Source organism: Eubalaena glacialis, chromosome 9, assembly GCF_028564815.1.
Source record: "Eubalaena glacialis isolate mEubGla1 chromosome 9, mEubGla1.1.hap2.+ XY, whole genome shotgun sequence".
Taxonomy (NCBI): domain Eukaryota; kingdom Metazoa; phylum Chordata; class Mammalia; order Artiodactyla; family Balaenidae; genus Eubalaena; species Eubalaena glacialis.
This window is the reverse complement of record NC_083724.1, coordinates 57,405,004-57,425,163: the sequence shown is the minus strand read 5'-3', so window position 1 is coordinate 57,425,163 and position 20,160 is coordinate 57,405,004. Positions and strand designations below refer to the sequence as shown.

Sequence of the window (20,160 nt, the reverse complement as noted above, 5' to 3'; positions counted from 1 at the left end):
GCGGCCCGCGCTCACGCGTGCCCCGGCGCCTCGAGCGTCCGCTCCACACCGCCCAAGCTGGGCCTGCCGGGGGCATGAGCGTGCCCGGGACGCCGGGGGAGATGGAGCCGGCCGGGGAGGAGGAGCGGCCGCCACCGGCGGCCGAGGAAGAGGACGACGACGAGTTGGTGGCAGCGGCGGCCCCGGCCTCAGGGCCGGCCCGAGGAAGGAGTGCCTCTTCGAGGGAGGACGCGGACGACCAGGAGGAGGAGGAGGCGATGGTAGTCGGGGGCGGTGGCTGCAAGGAGCAGGAGCTGACCTACGAGCTGCAGCAGGGTTACCGCATCCTGGGCGAGTTTCTGCAGGAGAAGCACCGAGGCCTCACCTCCCCCTTCCTGCAGCCCTTGGGGGGCGTTGCCACTGGGGAGGAGGAGGCGGCCGAGGGGCCGCGCAGCGGGGGCCGGGGCAGTCGCGCCCTCCGGCAGCAGCCCGGGAAGGGCATGTGTCTGCTGAAGATGGAGGAGAAGTTCGCCAGCGGCCAATACGGGGGCATCACCGAGTTCGTGGCAGACTTCAGGTTGATGCTGGAGACGTGCTACCGCCTGCATGGAGTGGACCACTGGATCTCCAAACAGGGCCAGAAGCTGGAGATGATGCTGGAGCAGAAGTTGGCGCTTCTGTCTCGGTGAGTGAGCCCCGTCCCTGGCGGGACTGACGGGCTGACACAAACACACCCTCGCACGTGTCCGAGGATGGGTTGGGCCAGGGGCCGGGGGGCGTCGCTGATAGGTGCTGAGTCGGTGCTGGAGAACCCCGGGAGGAGGAGCAGCGCTGGGCGGGGGCCCGCAGGGGTGTGGTGGGTGTGGGCTGAAAGAACCCGACGCCCAGACGTGAAGAAGCTGAGAAGGAAGCCGAGTCCCGAGTGCCAAAGAGCAGGTAAAGTTTTTAGAAGTAAAGTGAAATGGTGCCCGTAGGAAGAATTACAGGAGTAGGGAGAGGAAAAGTTTAAGTGGGATGGAAGTTGGACCTGCAACTTTTAGGCAGTTTTGGCAAGAAAATTTTAAACGTTTTTGGAATGAAATACCGTTAGAAAATTAATTCTGGCTCATGTAAAAAGGTGGTTTCAAACTGTTAAAATAATAATTTTACTGCTCAAGTCGGCCATCGGAGATTTTATAGAGTGTAATTAAATGGTTAACAGTTACTGTGGCGTACTCCTGGTCTTTTCTCTCAGCTTCATCTGAGCAGACTGAATTTTTGCATCAACACAAAATTTTTAATACTTTTAGGTATTGGTATCTATTCTACCAGAAGTCACAGGCAGTTCAGATGGCACGATGCTCTTGGTATACTCCACCCATATATCCAGAGTCAATTATTTTTTTTTCGTAAGAGGAAATAATATAACAGGAGGCTACTAAAATAAACGTATTAATTTATAATTCTGTAATTGATAATGAGCCAGATTAATTTCTCTATCGGAAATTCTTCAGGAATAGAAAAATAATTGAATGTTGTTGGAAATCGTGGTTGAAGTGAACCAGTTGTTTGACTCTTTACTAGTGGAAGTGAACTTGAACAAGTCACTTTACCTTTTTGGCCTCAGTTTCTTCATCTGTAAAATGGGCATGATGACAGTACCTAATTAATGGGTTGCTGTAGGATTAAATGCATTAATAAATGTAAAGTCGAAAGTGCCAGTCCCATATAGTTAGCCCAAGATAAGTTTTAATCATTATGATACTAGTAGTGGTAGCTGAATAAAATGAATATTCTCATATCTGAAACTGGGAAGTGTACTAGTGCTTTTATCTAATAGCTTCTGAAAAGTCGTGTTAATTTTTTGGTCCTTGATTATAACTGTAATTTTAAAATAATCTCATCTGTCACTGGCTTCCCATATGCTGTTTTCGAGACTATCAGTGACTTCTTTCACTGAAAACAATGGTTTACATAGTGCTTGACTCATTAGGGCAGCTGTATTTAAACTAAGGAGCCTCTTCTCAAATCCATTCATAATGTAGGATTATTTGGTAGTAGAATAATTACCAAGTTTGTCTTGTATATTACTTTTAATATTTTATTTAGCGACATTATATTTGTGTAGTGTGTTTGTTACTCTTGTCTCCACAGTGTTTTATAGTTATGACTCACATAAGAAACAGTCCTTTCACACGTCATTATTTTTAAGTAGTAAAATATCTTCCAAATTGATGTCACAAGATTTTAGACCTGGAAGAAACCATAGAGTTCTAGTCCAAGCATCTAGTTTTACAGATTGGAAACGGGTATTTAGAATGAGGCTGGAGAATGGCTGCATCAAAGTGCTAAGAAGTTGCTTATAGGTTTGAATAAATTACAGGTGTTTTCAGAAGCATTTTGTCTATAGTGTTTCTTAAGCCCTGCAAAAGAGCAGGGAGACTGTTTCTCTTTACATAAAGGTAAATTTCTGAATGCTTTGAATCATTCCTAGTGACTAATGTTCAGAATACTGTATTCCCATATGATCTAATAGAATCCATACTTAGAACTTAAACTTAAAACATTCTTTTGTTTATAAACATAATAATGTATTTCTGATGTTCTTAGTCCAAGAGAGAGAAAATTCTTGCAGTTTAGTAGCAAAAAGTAATGTGATGGTCTCAAAGAGATAATTAAAATTTTGACTTCCTCACTTTTTTTGTATTTGATGTATACAAACATTTTGTAAATAATAGATTTGACAAACCACTCTTGTAGATACTAGGAAATCATTTCTTTTTCTGTACTAGCCTACAATCTGAGTCATTACTAAATAAATGCTTTGAGTGGGCACAACTTTCAGAAACCCATAGGTTATAACTGTTTTGTATGCAATTAGTAAATATAGATGCTCCAGAACAATATTCTATAGACTGGGCACATGAGTATGATTTGCAGCAAATAGGTGACTCAGATACCTTATTTATAAATAAGTGGTATATGGTGTTTTAGTAATAAAAATCACTTAGATATTATCATTTGTTCTCTTTTTTCTTCTAGTATATGTTTGTAAGATATTGAATTAACCCTTATTTTGAAATTTACTGTAAGGAGAATTTTACAGCTGCTCCATACACTACTGAGCCTTTTAGTGAGCAAGAAATCACATACATTAGATATAGAGGGTGCCACATTATCATTACAGAGCAACCCAATGGCATTAGTACCTTGGGCACACTGTATAACTTAAATCTCAGTTTCTTCATCTGTGCTATGAGAGTGTTGATTGTACAAATATGTATCTGCCAGAGCTAGACATTCAGATCCCTGATATCAAAAGAGAAGTTCCCTACTCTTAAGTGGTGTATAGTTGAGTAGGGAAACAGATGCTTAAAAAGATGATGATTCTATAGTGGAGTTAAAAGGTATAGAGATGTTTATACTTGAACTGATTCTTAAAGAAGTTGAAGATTGCTTCCGGATTTTTTTTGGAGGGTTTGAGAGGGGCATTCCAGAATGCTGAACTACAGTGAATGCAAGGCATGGAACAGCATAGTGTTTCTAGGAACTACAGGTACTTCGTCTGGCTACAGTATGGTCTCTCCAGGGTAGTGTCTGCTTTCTAGGAGGTATGCAGGATGACCAATTGGGGAGAGGGAAGAAAATATCACAACTTTAGTATATTCTATTTTTGTTTTATCCTGTTAAAATTTCTAAATTTTTCGGTTTGCTTTTTGTGGTGTTATAACAGGACTACATGTGTATGATCTATAAAAGATTTATAATTTTATCATATTTAATATATATTAGTAATATATAGCAATATGTTTTATATATAATATTTGTGATAGAACTAGGACTAAGACTTAGCATATCTCGTCTCAGAGTTGTATTTTAGAAGGGATCTCATTCATGTATTTGGGGCAACTGAGAGAAATAACAATTAGCATTAGAAATAGGGAGAAAATCAGCTACTAAGTGGAAACGAATAGAAAATACTTAATAGTTGGGAAGTTATGTCTAGTAAGAATTTTTGCCTCTTCTGAATTTTAAATTATATTTTTGAAAGCTTTTAAATTTTAAAATATTTTTGAAAGCTTTAAGAATATTGCTATGTAGTTTTAAAAGCTTGTAGTTATAGAAGAGGCATCGATGCGCCAGTGACCCCAACAGTGCTGAACTTGAAATTTTAATTTTGGCCATTTAAAATAATATTTTGGTGAAAATAAACTTGAATATTATATATCCTTGTTAAAATTATAGTTGATTTCTGAATTAAGTTGTTAAAAAGTGGTACATGTAATGGACTGTTAAAAAAAAAGGCTTTCTTAAAATATAGCTAAAGATTATTTAGTTTTGTAATTGCTTTTTAGTTGGGCATGAGAGTACAAAAGCATCATCATGAAGCCTCAAAAATTTAAAAATAGAGGTTTCCAAGTACAAGTAGTAATTGAAATACAAATGGATTTTGTACACGGATTTTAATCTCCTCCTCAGTTAAATTTGAAATTTGTTGACGTGTTTATTCTCAATTAAGATCAAAATCCAGAAAGTAATTGGGAATTTTAACAAGGTGCTTCTTACTCCCTAGTAGTCCAACTCCCCCATCCCCACTAGATTCTGTAATTCTGTCTTTTTAATGTCAGTCTAAAAATTGGGGCCCTTTGGTAATAGAATCTGGATTTGCTTCTTGTTCAGAACTATAGAATGTTAGAGCTTGATACTCCATGTAGTTCTATTTATTATAGTTGCCATTCTTCAAAAAAAAAAAGTGCTATTTAAGAAGGTTCAGAAAATGTTTAAGTGCAGTGATGAAAGGATGAAGGATTTCAACTAACAAGACATTTATTGAGCACCTGCTTTGTTCTATGACTTAGGGGACAATTCCTGGCCCAAGAAGTTTAAAAAAGGGTACATACACAGTTATGGTAAACTGTAAAATGTGTTAAAACTGATTTTCAAACTTGTTCCATTGTCAGAACACCTGGAAGTCATGGGACTGCTTGCAGAATATCCTGAAATATTGATATATTTAATTGTATGATTTTTTGCTAGGGGATACAAAAGGCTTAAAACAAATTATGGAAGGAAAACCTTAATTGACGAGATTCTATCTAGTACCTAAGGTTTTTCTCCCTACAAACAGGGAGAACATAATCACTTTTGGATTTTTGATGGTACATCTTTGTTTCGATGCCGTCAAAAATCTGTGTCTAACTTGGCCCTCTGTAGGCTGTCTGTATGCTTGGTTCCTCCCTATCTGGGGTTCTGCATCCGCGGATTCAACCAGCTGAGGATCCTGTAGTGCTATAGTATTTACTATTGAAAAAGATCCGCATATAAGTGGACTCATGCAGTTAAAACCCCTGTTGTTCAAGGATCAGCTGTATATTCTAAGCGTGCATACTCTGAGGACTACTGTGATAAGCTTTATTATAGTGTTAGGAGAGTGCAGAGGAGGGATCAACTACTCTGGGGAGGTGGGGAAGTTGGCATTGAAAAATACTTTATTAGATTGTATTCTAGAGGTCATAATTTTGGAAGGTGAGTAGACTATTGATAGGTGAAGTTGAGGAGTTCATTAAACAATTATTTGACCTATGCTATGATAAGTAGTATGTAAAGCCCTGTATTTACAATGATAGACATGACTTTATCCCTTACTTCAAGGTGGTAGGTAAACAATTACATGTATGGAAGCAGGAGAGTACAGCATATTCCAGAGGAATAGTTTATACCCAGTGGTTGGTTACAGTGTAGGATGATGAGGTCCTGTCATGGCAGATAAGTCTAGAAAGGTAAGCTGGGACTAATTATGGAGGACCTTGTTTGCTTGCTAAGGAATTTAGAATGTAGGCAGTGTAGATTCATCACGGGTTTTAGCTAAGGGAGTGACATGATTTTACTAGTATTTTGAGGTTTGAAGGCTGAAATGGAAGGAGAGAGAATGGAGGAAGGAAACCAATTAAAAGGCTCTTGAGTTAATACCATCAAGAGATAATAAGCAGTAGGAACAAATAATAAATAAGGATACAAGAGAAGTAAATTCAGCAAGTAGAAGTGGTATAATGGCAAACTATTGGATGTGGGTGTGATGGAGAGGATGAGGGCCAAAATAAATTTGAGCCCAGGTGATGGTGATGCCGAGGGAATGTGAGAGGAGCATGCATTTGAAGATGCGCAGCTCAGAATTATTAGAAGGCGGAATATGGAGCTCAGCAGAGTGACTAGGGCTAGATTAGAGGTGTTCAATGAGGAATTAACCTGCAGAAGGACGATGGTTGAAGAAATGGGAGGGAATGAGATTGCCCAGGACAGAGTCTAGTAAAAAAAACAAGGGGACCAAAGGCACAACTTTGTGTAAGGATTGACTATCTTCAATTTGGAAAGATTAGAAAAATATGATTGAAGTGTGTATAATGTGTATTAAAAGCTGAAATACTTAATTGAGAAGAGACAGTTAAAGAAGCTGAAAAGAGTTTATTCTGGAATAAATAAAAGGTGTTAGTTGGAATACAGTAAACTTACAGACTTTAGTATTTTAGGAGATTTTGTTCCATTTGAAAATAATAATTTGGAAATGATTTAGATCTAATACAGTAAAAATGCCCTAATAGATTGTAGTGTGTTTTGCCTTAAAGTTCATTTCTCATTGTATTTGTGCCCTTATATTTATTTTTATTTCTAAGAAAAAAATTAGAGCAGGGAAGAGAAATCATGTTTTTGGAGAGAAGATTAGGTCCTTTTCATATTTGTGCTTTAGTTTTCAAATCATCTCTAGGCTCTCTCCACAAGGTTAGAGAACAAATAATAGCTGTTTTCATTTCCAAGGAACTTCCATAATAATATGAATCTTTAAAATATATATTAAATTACTTGAAGTAGTTGTTCCTTTTTTTTTTTTTTTATAATGGGAAACACTAATAAACCCCAGTGGTAGTATTATATATAACCAAGCCCTTTGTTATATCATCTTCCACCCGGGACCCGTGAATGTTCCAAAATTAATTGTGCTTAAAAGTCAGGATGTTCAGCATATACACTTTGCAAAAAGACTTAGGAAGACCAATGAAGTGTTAATAGTGGTTATTGCTAAGTAGAAAGATCCCGGGTATTTTTCATTTTCTTCTTTTAATTTTCTGTTATGTCCTAGATTTTCTATAATAAGCATATTACTTTTAGTTAATAAAAGGTTTTATTTAAAGGCAATTAGTATTTACAACTTTGAATAAGAATTGGGTTAAAAATATGTATCATCAAAGTTTTAAGGCAGTACAGTCATTTAAATGTTGTAACTGGGTGGTACAGCTGTGGATGATTAATTTTCCCTTCCACTTTCTACTTTTTTTCTACAATGACCATGTGTTACTGTTGTTATTTTTTATAATACCATTCAAAACTTAAAATCTACAGATTTTGTAAGTGCAGTTTTAAAGGCTTGGAATAGCTAGTGCTAAGAACTCACCCCAAACTTTCATATTTAAAGCTTTTGAGTAGAGCCATCTGAATGTACCTTCAGACAAAAATAACTCTCTGATAGCTTCTTTTATATCTCTTCAAATGTTAGTACATCTGGGGATTTAGACCTTTTCATTTCTGTCTAGGCATCCCTCTAAAGATAAAAAAAAAAAGAAAAGATGAGAATACAGATTGAGATAAACCAATTTAAGGTAAAACTATTTACCTCTTGCTATACTTTGTAAGTACTACTCTACTAATATTGCTCTTTTGTGGGAGTTTAAGCCTTCTAAATTAGAATCGGTGAAAAAACGTTGCCAAGATATAATGCAAAAAGTGTTTGAGTTGCTATTTAGCACACGAAGTGTTTTGGGGATCTTCTGTTTCCAAAAGATAGCCCCCTTTCTCTTTCAGATACGTCTCATCTGCTAGATACCATTTCTTCAAATGGTAACATCCCAGTTTATAATAACTACAGTTTGGGTTTGCAAAAGCTTTAAAGGTAAACAGTTTTGTTTCAATTTTACAATCTATACTAGCCTAGTACATTGACTTTTATGATAATGGTGTACATTCTCAGCTTTTTGAAGTTGAGATCAGAAAGAAAAATCTCTCTTACAAAATGTACATGCAGGTAGAATATTGGATTTTCCCTGTGGCATTTCATGCTTTATGTTTTTAAACTGCTTTTCAATTTCGATGGTAGATTGCCGAACAAATACAGTAAAGGATACCAAGATTCTGCTAAATATACAATTCCTAGTGAATTCAGGGTCTATTCTCATGTTTGTTCTAAAAATAAGAACAAATCCATTTCATTTTGTGCTGAGAAATCATCTCAAAAACTTATTACATAGAAACGTTTTCCCTTAGAAATAGTTATAAATATAGATTGTTTCCATGTTAGCCCACAAGCCCAATTTTTAACATCCAAATTACTAAAATTGGAAGATAAAAATATTAGAATATAATCAGTAAACAAAATTGAAAACATTTTTTCTTTTTAATTAATTTTTTTTGGCTGCCTCGTTGGGTCTTCATTGCTGTGCGCAGGCTTTCTCTGGTAGGGGCGAGTGGGGGCTACTCTTTGTTGCGGGGCACGGGCTCTAGGCACACGGGCTTCAGTAGTTGTGGCACGCGGGCTCTAGAGTGCAGGCTCAGTAGTTGTGGTGCACGGGCTTAGTTTCTCCGCGGCATGTGGGATCTTCCCGGGTCAGGGCTCGAACCCGTGTCCCCTGCATTGGCAGGCAGATTCTTAACCACTGTGCCACCAGGAAGCCCCTGAAAACATTTTATATCTCTCTTGAATACTTGTGCTTGAGGAAAAGCAAGTTTAAATTTGGCTCTCTTCCCACAGATAAACTAGTGTCCTGGTTCCCTCCTTTCTTCTGTTGGTGCTGCCTTATCTGCAAGGCTTTCCCTCTGTCTTAACCTTCTTTGTTTTCTTTCATAGCATTTATTGCAACCTCACATATAATATGATTTAATTATATATCTTTTTCTTCTCTTTCACTAGAATAGAAAATCTATGAGGGCAGGGACTTTTTCTGCTTGGTTTGTTGCTGTTTGACTCCTATAAATGTTGATTTAGAATTAAGTGGTTATAAGGTCTACAGGTAATTTTCAAAGGTGTTTGGGGCATGTCTCTCAAAAGGTGTTTCCCAGATCACCAGCGTAAGAATTGTGTTAAAGGCAGATTCCTTGGCCCCAGAATAGCATATTTAAATCTGTTAACTCAGAATCTCAGAGTAGAGATTAGGAAGCTACACTTTTAATAAACTCCATAAATGATTTTTATGTACAATAAAGTTCTAGGAGTGATACTTCAGGATATAGTAACACTGTTTCATGATTGATTTCCCATCAGAATTAAAATTTTTTCTCTCATTGAAGTATTTTTTTTATCACTGCTTTTATACTTGTCAACCTTTATTAGCATTGTATTTTGGGTTATAGAATGAAGGGAAGGTAGGAGAGAATTAAGAAGCAGATTCATATATTCATGTCTTCGTGTGGAATACAGCTTAAAGAAGTAAGTGGTAACAAGTGAGGGATAGTGTTGGGGGAGGGGTGAGGAGGCATGCTACTAAAGAATGGAAAGACCTTGGAAGTCATGTGTTTGTCATAGGCTATTACACGGAGCAATCTCTATTTTAATTTAGAATTATGTTAAAGTATTCCATGAGTAATCCCTGTTACATAGGGCTAATGTGTTAAATAGTACCAAAATTTTAAAAAGCCTTAAGTTAAAGACCTAAGATTCTATTCCCGTCGCTTTTATTCATTTAAACCTATTTGTATGATCTTACATCATATATCAGCTGTGGATAATAATGCTATTCTTTGTGTCTCTCATTTGATTTTGGGGAGCAATGAACAGAGATCCAAGGTTAGCTCTCATAGCATTGCTCTGCACTATATCAGGCAGAGTAATGTACTAATTGAACTCATAGTCTTTTGGTTGATTTTTAAATTTTGTGTTTCTCTTTTATAGTTCAGTATGAGTTCAAGCCTTTATAAAGTTTAAAGTTTTTAATTAGAGTTCTAAAACATCCCCTACTCCATACAGTATGCAAAAGTGTGTGTGGGAATGTGCGCAGGTGCCTACATTTTAGTTTTTCTAGGGAGAGGGTGCAGAACTTTATTAGGTCAGCAGAGGAGCACAGAGCCAAAAAAAGGTTAAGAACCATAGTTTTAAACCACAGAATTAAGAAACATCCAATAAATTATGATGATGTTTGGTTAGAGAAAATTCCAAGTAATTGAAGGAAAAATTAGGCCTTTAACAGAAATAACAGAATTTGAAGAGTACCTGAAGATAAATATTCTTATGTGATGCCTGTGTTTATTCTATTAGGTGTTCAAAGAGACTTAACTCTATTAAGTAATAGTTTTGCTCTGCATTAAATTAAGAGGGAAAATGTCCTGGAAATAGCCCCTTTGGTATTCTAGAACTCTGAAAGAATTAATATATGGCTTACTGTACTGAAGATGTCTTAACTTTGTGAGTAAAGTGAGTTTAATTCTGGTTTTGCCAGTGACACTTGTGTTGAACTAGACATTGGCTTTCTCTAGAATTTCATTTACAGTCATTGGCCGTTAACTTCATCAAATTCAGAGCAATTTCAAAACATCTGGAGTGCCTTCTTGTCTACTTGTCTGTTTCTTTTTTCTATGTCTAGTGAAATCCTAATTATTTGCTGAGGCTCAGCTTAGATTTTACTTCCTCTATGAAGCCTGATACAGAATTAATTGCTTTTTTCACTGTATTCCGTGATTCTTTGTTTTGCATTTGGTAATAGCACTTAAAAAATTTATGGTAGTGATGTATCTGTCTATCTGTATTATGATGTTAGTTGTTTGGTAATTCTTGAACTAATGAAGTAAATGAGCTAATAAAAATCAAATAAGTATTCAGTTATATCAAGTCAGAATTGCTGCTTGTTTTTAAAAGACTCAGCAGTCATCTCCTCAGGAAAACTTTGCACATTTCTTCCCCCCTCTTCTTTTCAGCTTGGGTTAGTTATATTCCTCTGTTCTTAACCCACTTTTTTGTATTCATATGATTTGTATTGAAGTTTTTGAATACCATGATACTGAAGTTACCTGTTTGCCTCACCAAAGTTTAAGATTTTCTTACGCATTTCTGTATTTCTAGAAATTAGCTCTTCAAGTGCAGAGAAACTCAGTATGTATTAATTGGGTTGAATTCAGATACCATATCCTCTCTTAAAGGATGGGTACAGTATTTAAAAGCGTAATAGAAGGTAGTGTATGGTTAATGTAGTAAGACAGGTACTGTTCCTTATATGCAACATATATTTACAGTGCTTATTATTTGATAGGCAGTGTAGAGGGATTCAAGATGAAAACGGAAGGACAGGAGTTGATAAACTAAGTTGATGTAGAGGTCATTCCAGGCAACAAGAATAGCATATTCAAAAGTGCAAAGGCAAAAATGTCACTGTATATAGCTAGGGAATGGTCAGTAGTTTAGTTTGGCTAGAGTGCTAGTTATATATAGAAAAGTAATGACAGCTGTGACTGGAAGGGCCAGCTTATGGAGCCAGATCATAGAGGGCCTAATATGCTGTGCTAATAAAGAATATGATATTCCATATTAGTGAGTTATTAAATTTCAAGCTTTCAAGCTAGACAGTTACAAGGGACACATAGATGAGATGAATTAGAAGAGAAAACTAACGTCAATTTGATTTTTCCCATCCCTTAATTTTCACCTTTTCTTAATTTTAATTTTTGATTTTGCTTCTCTTAGCAGATTATATAGAAATGTATCTGAAAAGATACTTTTTTTTTTATTAGTCATCCATTTTATACACATCAGCGTATACATGTCAATCCCAATCTGCCAGTTCATCACACCACCACCCCCACCCCCTGCCACTTTCCCCCCTTGGTGTCCATACGTTTGTTCTCTACTTCTGTGTCTCAATTTCTGCCCTGCAAACTGGTTCATCTGTACCATTTTTCTAGGTTCCACATGTATGCGTTAATATACGATATTTGTTTTTCTCTTTCTGACTTACTTCACTCTGTATGACAGTCTCTAGGTCCATCCACGTCTCTACAAATGACCCAATTTCGTTCCTTTTTATGGCTGAGTAATATTCCATTGTATATATGTACCACATCTTCTTTATCCGTTCGTCTGTCGATGGGCATTTAGGTTGCTTCCATGACCTGGCTATTGTAAATAGAGCTGCAGTGAACATTGTGGTACATGACTCTTTTTGAATTATGGTTTTCTCTGGGTATATGCCCAGTAGTGGGATTGCTGGGTCTTACGGTAATTCTATTTTTAGTTTTTCAAGAAACCTCCATACTGTTTTCCATAGTGGCTGTATCAACTTACATTCCCACCAACAGTACAAGAGGGTTCCCTTTTCTCCACATCCTCTCCAGCATTTGTTGTTTGTAGATTTTCTGATGATGCCCATTCTAACTGGTGTGAGGTGATACCTCATTGTAGTTTTGATTTGCATTTCCCTAATAATTAGTGATGTTGAGCAGCTTTTCATGTGCTTCTTGGCCATCTGTATGTCTTCTTTGGAGAACTGTCTATTTAGGTCTTCTGCCCATTTTTGGATTGGTTTGTTTGTTTTTTTAATATTGAGCTGCATGAGCTGTTTATATATTTTGGAGATTAATCCTTTGTCCTTTGATTTGTTTGCAAATATTTTCTCCCATTCTGAGGGGTGTCTTTTTGTCTTGTTTATGGTTTCCTTTGCTGTGCAAAGGCTTTTAAGTTTCATTAGGTCCCATTTGTTTATTTTTGTTTTTATTTCCATTACTCTAGGAGGTGGATCAAAAAAGATCTTGCTGTGGTTTATGTCAAAGAGTGTTCTTCCTATGTTTTCCTCTAAGAGTTTTATAGTGTCCGGTCTTACATTTAGGTCTCTAATCCATTTTGAGTTTATTTTTGTGTATGGTGTTAGGGAGTGTTCTAATTTCATTCTTTTATATGTAGCTGTCCAGTTTTCCCAGCACCACTTATTGAAGAGACTATCTTTTCTCCGTTGTATGTCCTTGCCTCCTTTGTCATAGATTAGTTGACCATAGGTGCATGGCTTTATCTCTGGGCTTTCTATCCTGTTCCATTGATCTATATTTCTGTTTTTGTGCCAGTACCATATTGTCTTGATTACTTTAGCTTTGTAGTATAGTCTGAAGTCAGGGAGTCTGATTCCTCCAGCTCCGTTTTTTTCCCTCAAGACTGCTTTGGCTATTCAGGGTCTTTTGTGTCTCCATACAAATTTTAAGATTTTTTGTTCTAGTTCTGTAAAAAAAAAAGCCATTGGTAATTTGATAGGGATTGCAATGAATCTGTAGATTGCTTTGGGTAGTATAGTCATTTTCACAATATTGATTCTTCCAATGCAAGAACATGGTATATCTCTCCATCTGTTGGTATCATCTTTAATTTCTTTCATCAGTGTCTTACAGTTTTCTGCATACAGGTCTTTTGTCTCCCTGGGTAAGTTTATTCCTAGGTATTTTATTCTTTTTGTTGCAGTGGTAAATGGGAGTGTTTCCTTAATTTCTCTTTTATATTTTTCATCATTAGTGTATAGGAATGCAAGAGATTTCTGTGCATTAATTTTGTATCCTGCAACTTTACCACATTCATTGATTAGCCGTAGTAGTTTTCTGGTGGCATCTTTAGGATTCTCTATGTATAGTATCATGTCATCTGCAAACAGTGACGGTTCTACTTCTTCTTTTCCAATTTGTATTCCTTTTATTTCTTTTTCTTATCTGATTGCCGTGGCTAGAACTTCCAAAGCTATGTTGAATAATAGTGGCGAGAGTGGACATCCTTGTCTTCTTCCTGATCTTAGAGGAAATGCTTTCAGTTTTTCACCACTGAGAATGATGTTTGCTGTGGGTTTGTCGTGTATGACCTTTATTATGTTGAGGTAGGTTCCCTCTATGCCCACTTTCTGGAGAGTTTTTATCATAAATCGGTGTTGAATTTTGTCAAAAGCTTTTTCTGCATCTATTGAGATGATCATATGGTTTTTCTTCTTCAATTTGTTAATATGTTGTATCACATTGATTGATTTGCGTATATTGAAGAATCCTTGCATCCCTGGGATAAATCCCACTTGATCATGGTGTATGATCCTTTTAATGTGTTGTTGGATTCTGTTTGCTAGTATTTTGTTGAGGATTTTTGCATCTATATTCATCAGTGATATTGGTCTGTAATTTTCTTTTTTTGTAGTATCTTTGTCTGGTTTTGGTATCAGGGTGATGGTAGCCTCATAGAATGAGTTTGGGAGTGTTCCTTCCTCTGCAATTTTTTGGAAGAGTTTGAGAAGGATGGGTGTTAGCTCTTCTCTAAATGTTTGATAGAATTCACCTGTGAAGCCATCTGATCCTGGACTTCTGTTTTCTGGAAGATTTTTAATCACAGTTTCAATTTCATTACTTGTGATTGTTCTGTTCATATTTTCTATTTCTTCCTGGTTGAGTCTTGGAAGGTTATACCTTTCTAAGAATTTGTCCATTTCTTCCAGGTTGTCCATTTTATTGGCATAGAGTTGCTTGTAGTAGTCTCTTAGGATGCTTTGTATTTCTGCGGTGTCTGTTGTAACTTCTCCTTTTTCATTTCTAATTTTATTGATTTGAGTCCTCTCCCTCTTTTTCTTGACGAGTCTGGCTAATGGTTTATCAATTTTGTTTATCTTCTCAAAGAACCAGCTTTTAGTTTTATTGATCTTGAAAAGATGTGGTTTTTATTAAGCAAAAATATTAGAATAATGCTAGAAAGAAGAGAAAGACAGTATTTTCTTTTGCCAAATAATTTAGATAATACACTAGATTTAAATATGTAAATAAATAATTTAAGTTGGACTTAGATGTTTTGTTTCTTTAATTGGATAATTTCAGTCTTCTCACAGTTCTCAGAGGAAAAAAATTATGTTAAATACAGAATTTTACGAATTTAAGTTACTGTATCTTCCAAGTTATTTTCTACAACTTTGTTTACCAGTAACCAAAAAAATGAATAGGACAAATATAATTAATAAATTGCAAATACATATTGATAATATCAGCTGGTTGTGCTTAATTTGACAACTTGGTTTTTATAGACCCAAACCTGTATTTTTAACAGATAGATACTTATAAGAACATCATCTTAAAATAAATATCATAACATGCTAAATAAAAGATGGTAGAAATAATTAAATATATTAAATATGACATTATTTCATGGTGATCCACAGAACCATTTATATCCTCCAGTTTATCTTAATCCCTGATTTTGATACAATTGCCAGTACATTAGTAAGTTCCTCTACTTACTAATTCCATGGTAGGGAATTTGGTTGGTAGTGAAATTGAAATCAAGTCTTTTTTTTAAAGTTTTATGGCAAGTGTGTCAATAAGATAACAGATCTATTTTAATTTTTTATTAGCAGTTTAAATCCTTTTTTACTAAGAGTTAACATTTATTCATTTCTTTCTATATGCTAAATACTCTGCTAAGCATTCTATTCAATACATACTCTTTGAAGAAGATTTGAAAAAAATAGAAGTATGTCAAAAAATAAAAATAAAAATCACCTCTCCCATCAGATATCACTTGTTAGCCTTCCTTATCTCATCTGTATACATATGTATCATTTACTCTCACATACAGACACAAATTCAATACAGAATTTGGATTTTCCACATATAGTTTATATATTTTGCCATATATTCTGCTTATCACTTACTAGATTTGATTTCACTTGTTATTTGATTGTTGTGTGTGAATATTGTTACATGTAAAACTATACACGAACGGGATAACAACCGTAGGACCCTGTAGTGATGGTTTTGGTTTTTTTTGTTTGACCCTGTAGTTTTTTGTTTTAAGAAATTTATTTTTTGCCATGTGGATTAGCTATCTAGTGCTTTGTTTGGCTACCAACAACAAAAAAAAATGACAAGACTTTTCACAAAAAATTTGCCTAACTCATTAAGAAATAGGTTGAAGCCATCAGTCATGGCATGATGAGTTTGTGAGATTTATAGTAAGAATATACCTTAAAACTATTTTAAAATGTTTCCAATCACACAAGTTAGTTCCTAATGTTTTCGTTACTTTATAACTATCCTTTTCAACAGTACTTATGATTAAGTTGCCAATTTAGAGCAAGGAGTAGAGATAGCCTGTCTTGGCTGCCTTATTAAATGCCATTGTATGTTACTCTGTTTGAAAGGCTTTATCTGTATTAACTTATTTAATCCCCACAACTCTTGAAGTAATTAATGATTTACATAACCTGTTTTACAAATGAAGAAATGAGACACAGAAAAATTAATTTGCCCGAACTAATTAGTGGCAGAAGCTGGATTTGAATCCAGACTGTTTGGCTCCTGAGCCCAGGTGCTTAATCACAGTGCTTGCTGCTTATGAGCAAGAGCTGTAGGGATTGAGAGAAAGGAGCCTTCTACCTGAAAGAGAGGCTGGGGAGAAGAGGATCATTAAAGATTTCAAGGTGGAGGGAGCATTTAGATACTTGTGGTGGTGGGATTGACAGTATGTATTTGCAGTATAAATTATTAAAAATAAGTATGCATATAAAGTATAACAACTGTGAAAATCTGAAGGAAATAGTGTAACTAATGTACATGGACTTTGCTTAGCAATCCAGTGATTAGTATTTGTCTTATTGGTAGTTTATTAATTTATAAAATAATGTGTACATCTTAGTGGCAAAAAATTAAACAATACAAGAAGTATTACAATAAAAATGTCTCCTCTACATTTTTCTGGTCCCCTAGTAAAATAGGCTACTACTGTCACTAGTTTCTTGTATTCAACTGGGTGTCTCCGTTTTTTGTTTTTTGGGTTTTTTTTCTGTTTGTGTGAAGCTTTATCTTTTTTTTTTTTTTAATTGAGGTGTAAGTTGGTTTACAATACTAGTTTCAGGTGTACAACATACTGATACAAAATTTTTATAGATTATACTTCATTTAAAGCTATTATAAAATATTGGCTCTATTTCCTGTGTTGTACAATATATCCCCGTAGCTTATTTATTGTATACATAGTAGTTTGTACCTGTTAATCCCCTGTCCCCACTGGTAAACATTAGTTTGTTTTCTATGTCTGTGAGTCTGTTTTTGTTTTGTTATATTCATTCGTTTTATTTTTTAGATTTCACATATGTGATATCATACAGTATTTGTCTTTCTCTGTGTGACTTATTTCACTAAGCATAATACTCTCCAGGTCCATCTTTGTTGTTGCAGATGATGAAATTTCATTCTTTTTTTATGGCTGAGTAGTATTCTGTTGTGTATATATGTACACCATATCTTTTTTATCCACTCATCTGTTGATGGACACTTAGGTTGCTTCCGTATCTTGGCAATTGTAAATAATGCTGCTATGAACATTGGGATGCATGTATCTTTCCAAATTAGTGTTTTCAGTTTCTTTGGATATATACCTAGGAGTGAAATTGCTGGATCATATGGTAGTTCTATTTTTAGTTTTTTGAGGAACCTCCATACTGTATTCCATACTTGCACCAATTTACATTCCCACGAATGATGTTCGAGGGTTCCCTTTGCTCCACATCCTCGACAGCATTTGTTATTTGTGGCCTTTTTGATAATAGCCGTTCTGACAGGTGTAAGATGATATCTCACTGTGATTTTGATTTCCATTTCTCTGATGATATGCAATGTTGAGCATCTTTTCATGTGCCTGTTGGCCATCTGTATGTATTATTTAGAAAAAAGTGTATTCAGGTCTTCTGCCCATTTTTTAATTGGGTTGTTTGTTTTTTTGATATTGAGTTGTATGAGCAGTTTACATATTTTGGATATTAACCCCTTATCAGTCATAATATTTATAAATATTTCCTCCCATTTAGTAGGTTGTCTTTTCACTTTATTGGTGGTTTCCTTTGCTGTGCAAAAGCTGTTAAGTTTAGTTAGGTCCCTTTTTTTATTTTTTGCATTTGTTTCGTTTGCTTTAGGAAAGGAAATATTGGAAAGGAACTATTGCTATAGGAAAGGAAATATTAAAAAAATATTGCGATGAATTATGTCAAAGAGTGTTCTGCCCCTGTTTTCTTCTGGTAGTTTTATGGTTTTCCGTCTTACATTTAGTTCATTCATTCATTCATTCATTCATTTATTATTTGGCTGCGTTGGGTCTTAGTTGCAGCACGTGAGATCTTTGTTGCCATGTGCAGGATCTTCGTTGTGGCACGTGGGATCTTTAGTTGCAGCATGCGGGATCTTTTTTTTTTTTTTAGTTGCGGCATGTGGAATCTTTAGTTGCAGCAAGTGAACTCTTGGTTGCGGCATGTGGGATCTAGTTCCCTGACCAGGGATCGAACCCCGGCCCCCTGCTTTGGAAGAGCAGAGTCTTAGCCACTGGACCACCAGGGAGGTCCTACATTTAGTTCTTTAATCCATTTTGAGTTTATTTTTGTATATGGTATAAGAAAATATTCTAATTTCATTATTTTACATGTAAGCTGTCCATTTTCTTCCAGAACCACTTATTGAAGAGACTGTCTTTTCCCCGTTACATATGCTTGCCTCCTTTGTTGTAGATTAATTAACCATAAGTGTGTGGGTTTATTTCTGGGCTCTCTATTCTGTTCCATTGATCTATGTCTCTGTTTTTGTTCTAGTACCATACTGTTTTGATTACTGTAGCTTTGTAATATAGTCTGAAGTCAGGGAGCCTGATACCTCCAGCTCTGTTCTTCTCTCTCAAGATTGCTTTGGCTTTCCAGTGTCTTTGTGTTTCCATACAATTTTTCAAATTATTTGTTCCAGTTCTGTGAAAAGTGCCATTGGTATTTTGATAGGGATTGCATTGAATCTGTAGATTGCCTTGGGTAGTATGGTCATTTTAACAATATTAATTCTTCCAATCCCTGAACATGAAATATCTTTCCATCTGTTTGTGTCATTTTCAGTTTCTTTCATTAGTGGCTTACAGTTTTCCAAGTACAGGTCTTTTACCTCCTTAGATTTATTCCTAGGTGTTTTATTCTTTTTGATGTGATGCAAAATGGGATTGTTCATTTCTCTTTCCAATAGTTCATTGTTAGTGTATAGAAACTCAACAGATTTCTGTATATTAATTTTGTATTCTGCATCTTTACTTAATTCATTGATGAGCTTTAGTAGTTTTTGGTGGTGTCTTTGGGATTTTCTGTGTATAGTATCATGTCATCTGCCAACAGTGACAGTTTTACTTCTTTCTTTCCAATTTGGATTCCTTTTATTTCTTTTTATTTTTTGGTTACTGTGACAAGGACTTCCAATACTATGTTGAATAAAAGTTAGCCAATTCAAATTTTAACATGTTCAAAACTGAACTTTAGGTTTGTTGTTTTGTTTTCCTATTCTAAGCCTGTTCTTACCTTCTGAGCAAATGACTCCACTGTCTGGGAAGTTGCTGTGGCCAAAAAACATGATTTTTTAATTGATTCTTCCTTTTCACTCATTTCTCTTGTTAAGCATATCAGCCATTTCTGAGCTTTCTTCCTCTAAAGTATATTTTAAATTTTGCCCATTTCTTTTCACTGTCACCACTTAAGTACAAACTATTATCATCTCTTGCCTGAAATACTGCTATAGTTTCCTGACCTGTTTTTCCTGCTTCTGCTTTTTCCTCCTAGAGTCCATTTTCTACCCGGCAGCCATGGTGAACTTTAAAAAAAATGTACATTGAGAAGTCAGAACCCTGCATCAAGCACTTCATTGGCACTTAGGCTATAGTAAGGAGTTTGGCTTACTGTTCTTTATATACCTACCAAGCCATTTCTCACCTCAGGACCTTTATACTTCCTCTTTGTTTTATCTAGAACACTCTTATTCCCAGGGTTTTCTTTGTGTTTCTGTTTGCTTTTTTGTTTGTTTGTTTTGGTCATGGCTGGCTCCTCCTCTCATTTTCCTCAGAGAAATTATTCTTGACTGTCCTTCACCGAACTTATAGTATATTATAGTTAAGACTTATGTGTATGTATTTCTTTACTCTTTTTTTTGTGTGTCTTCTTACTAGCGTGTAAGCTCAGCAAGGAGGAATCTTGCCTGTAAGTGTTGATGCCAACACCTAGCTCAGTATCTATGAGTACTTAATATTGAATAAAGGAATAAATGAATGAATGAACAAATAAATGGATCTGTCTGGAATTTGTTTTGGTCAAGGAGTGAGGTTGAAATCCAGCTTTATTTTTCTCTCATGTCCAGCTACTTGTCACAGCATCACTTTTT

General features: G+C 35.8%; 1 protein-coding gene across 1 annotated transcript in view; it reads left to right on the top strand.

The window, feature by feature from the left end:
- BRD10 (bromodomain containing 10) overlaps positions 1-20,160 on the top strand; it is a 101,934-nt gene continuing 81,774 nt past the window's right edge. Inside the window, exon 1 of the mRNA XM_061200406.1 lies at positions 1-664. Coding sequence (XP_061056389.1) covers positions 75-664 — 590 coding nt within the window. The 5' untranslated portion in view covers positions 1-74. The remainder of the gene's footprint in view (positions 665-20,160) is intronic.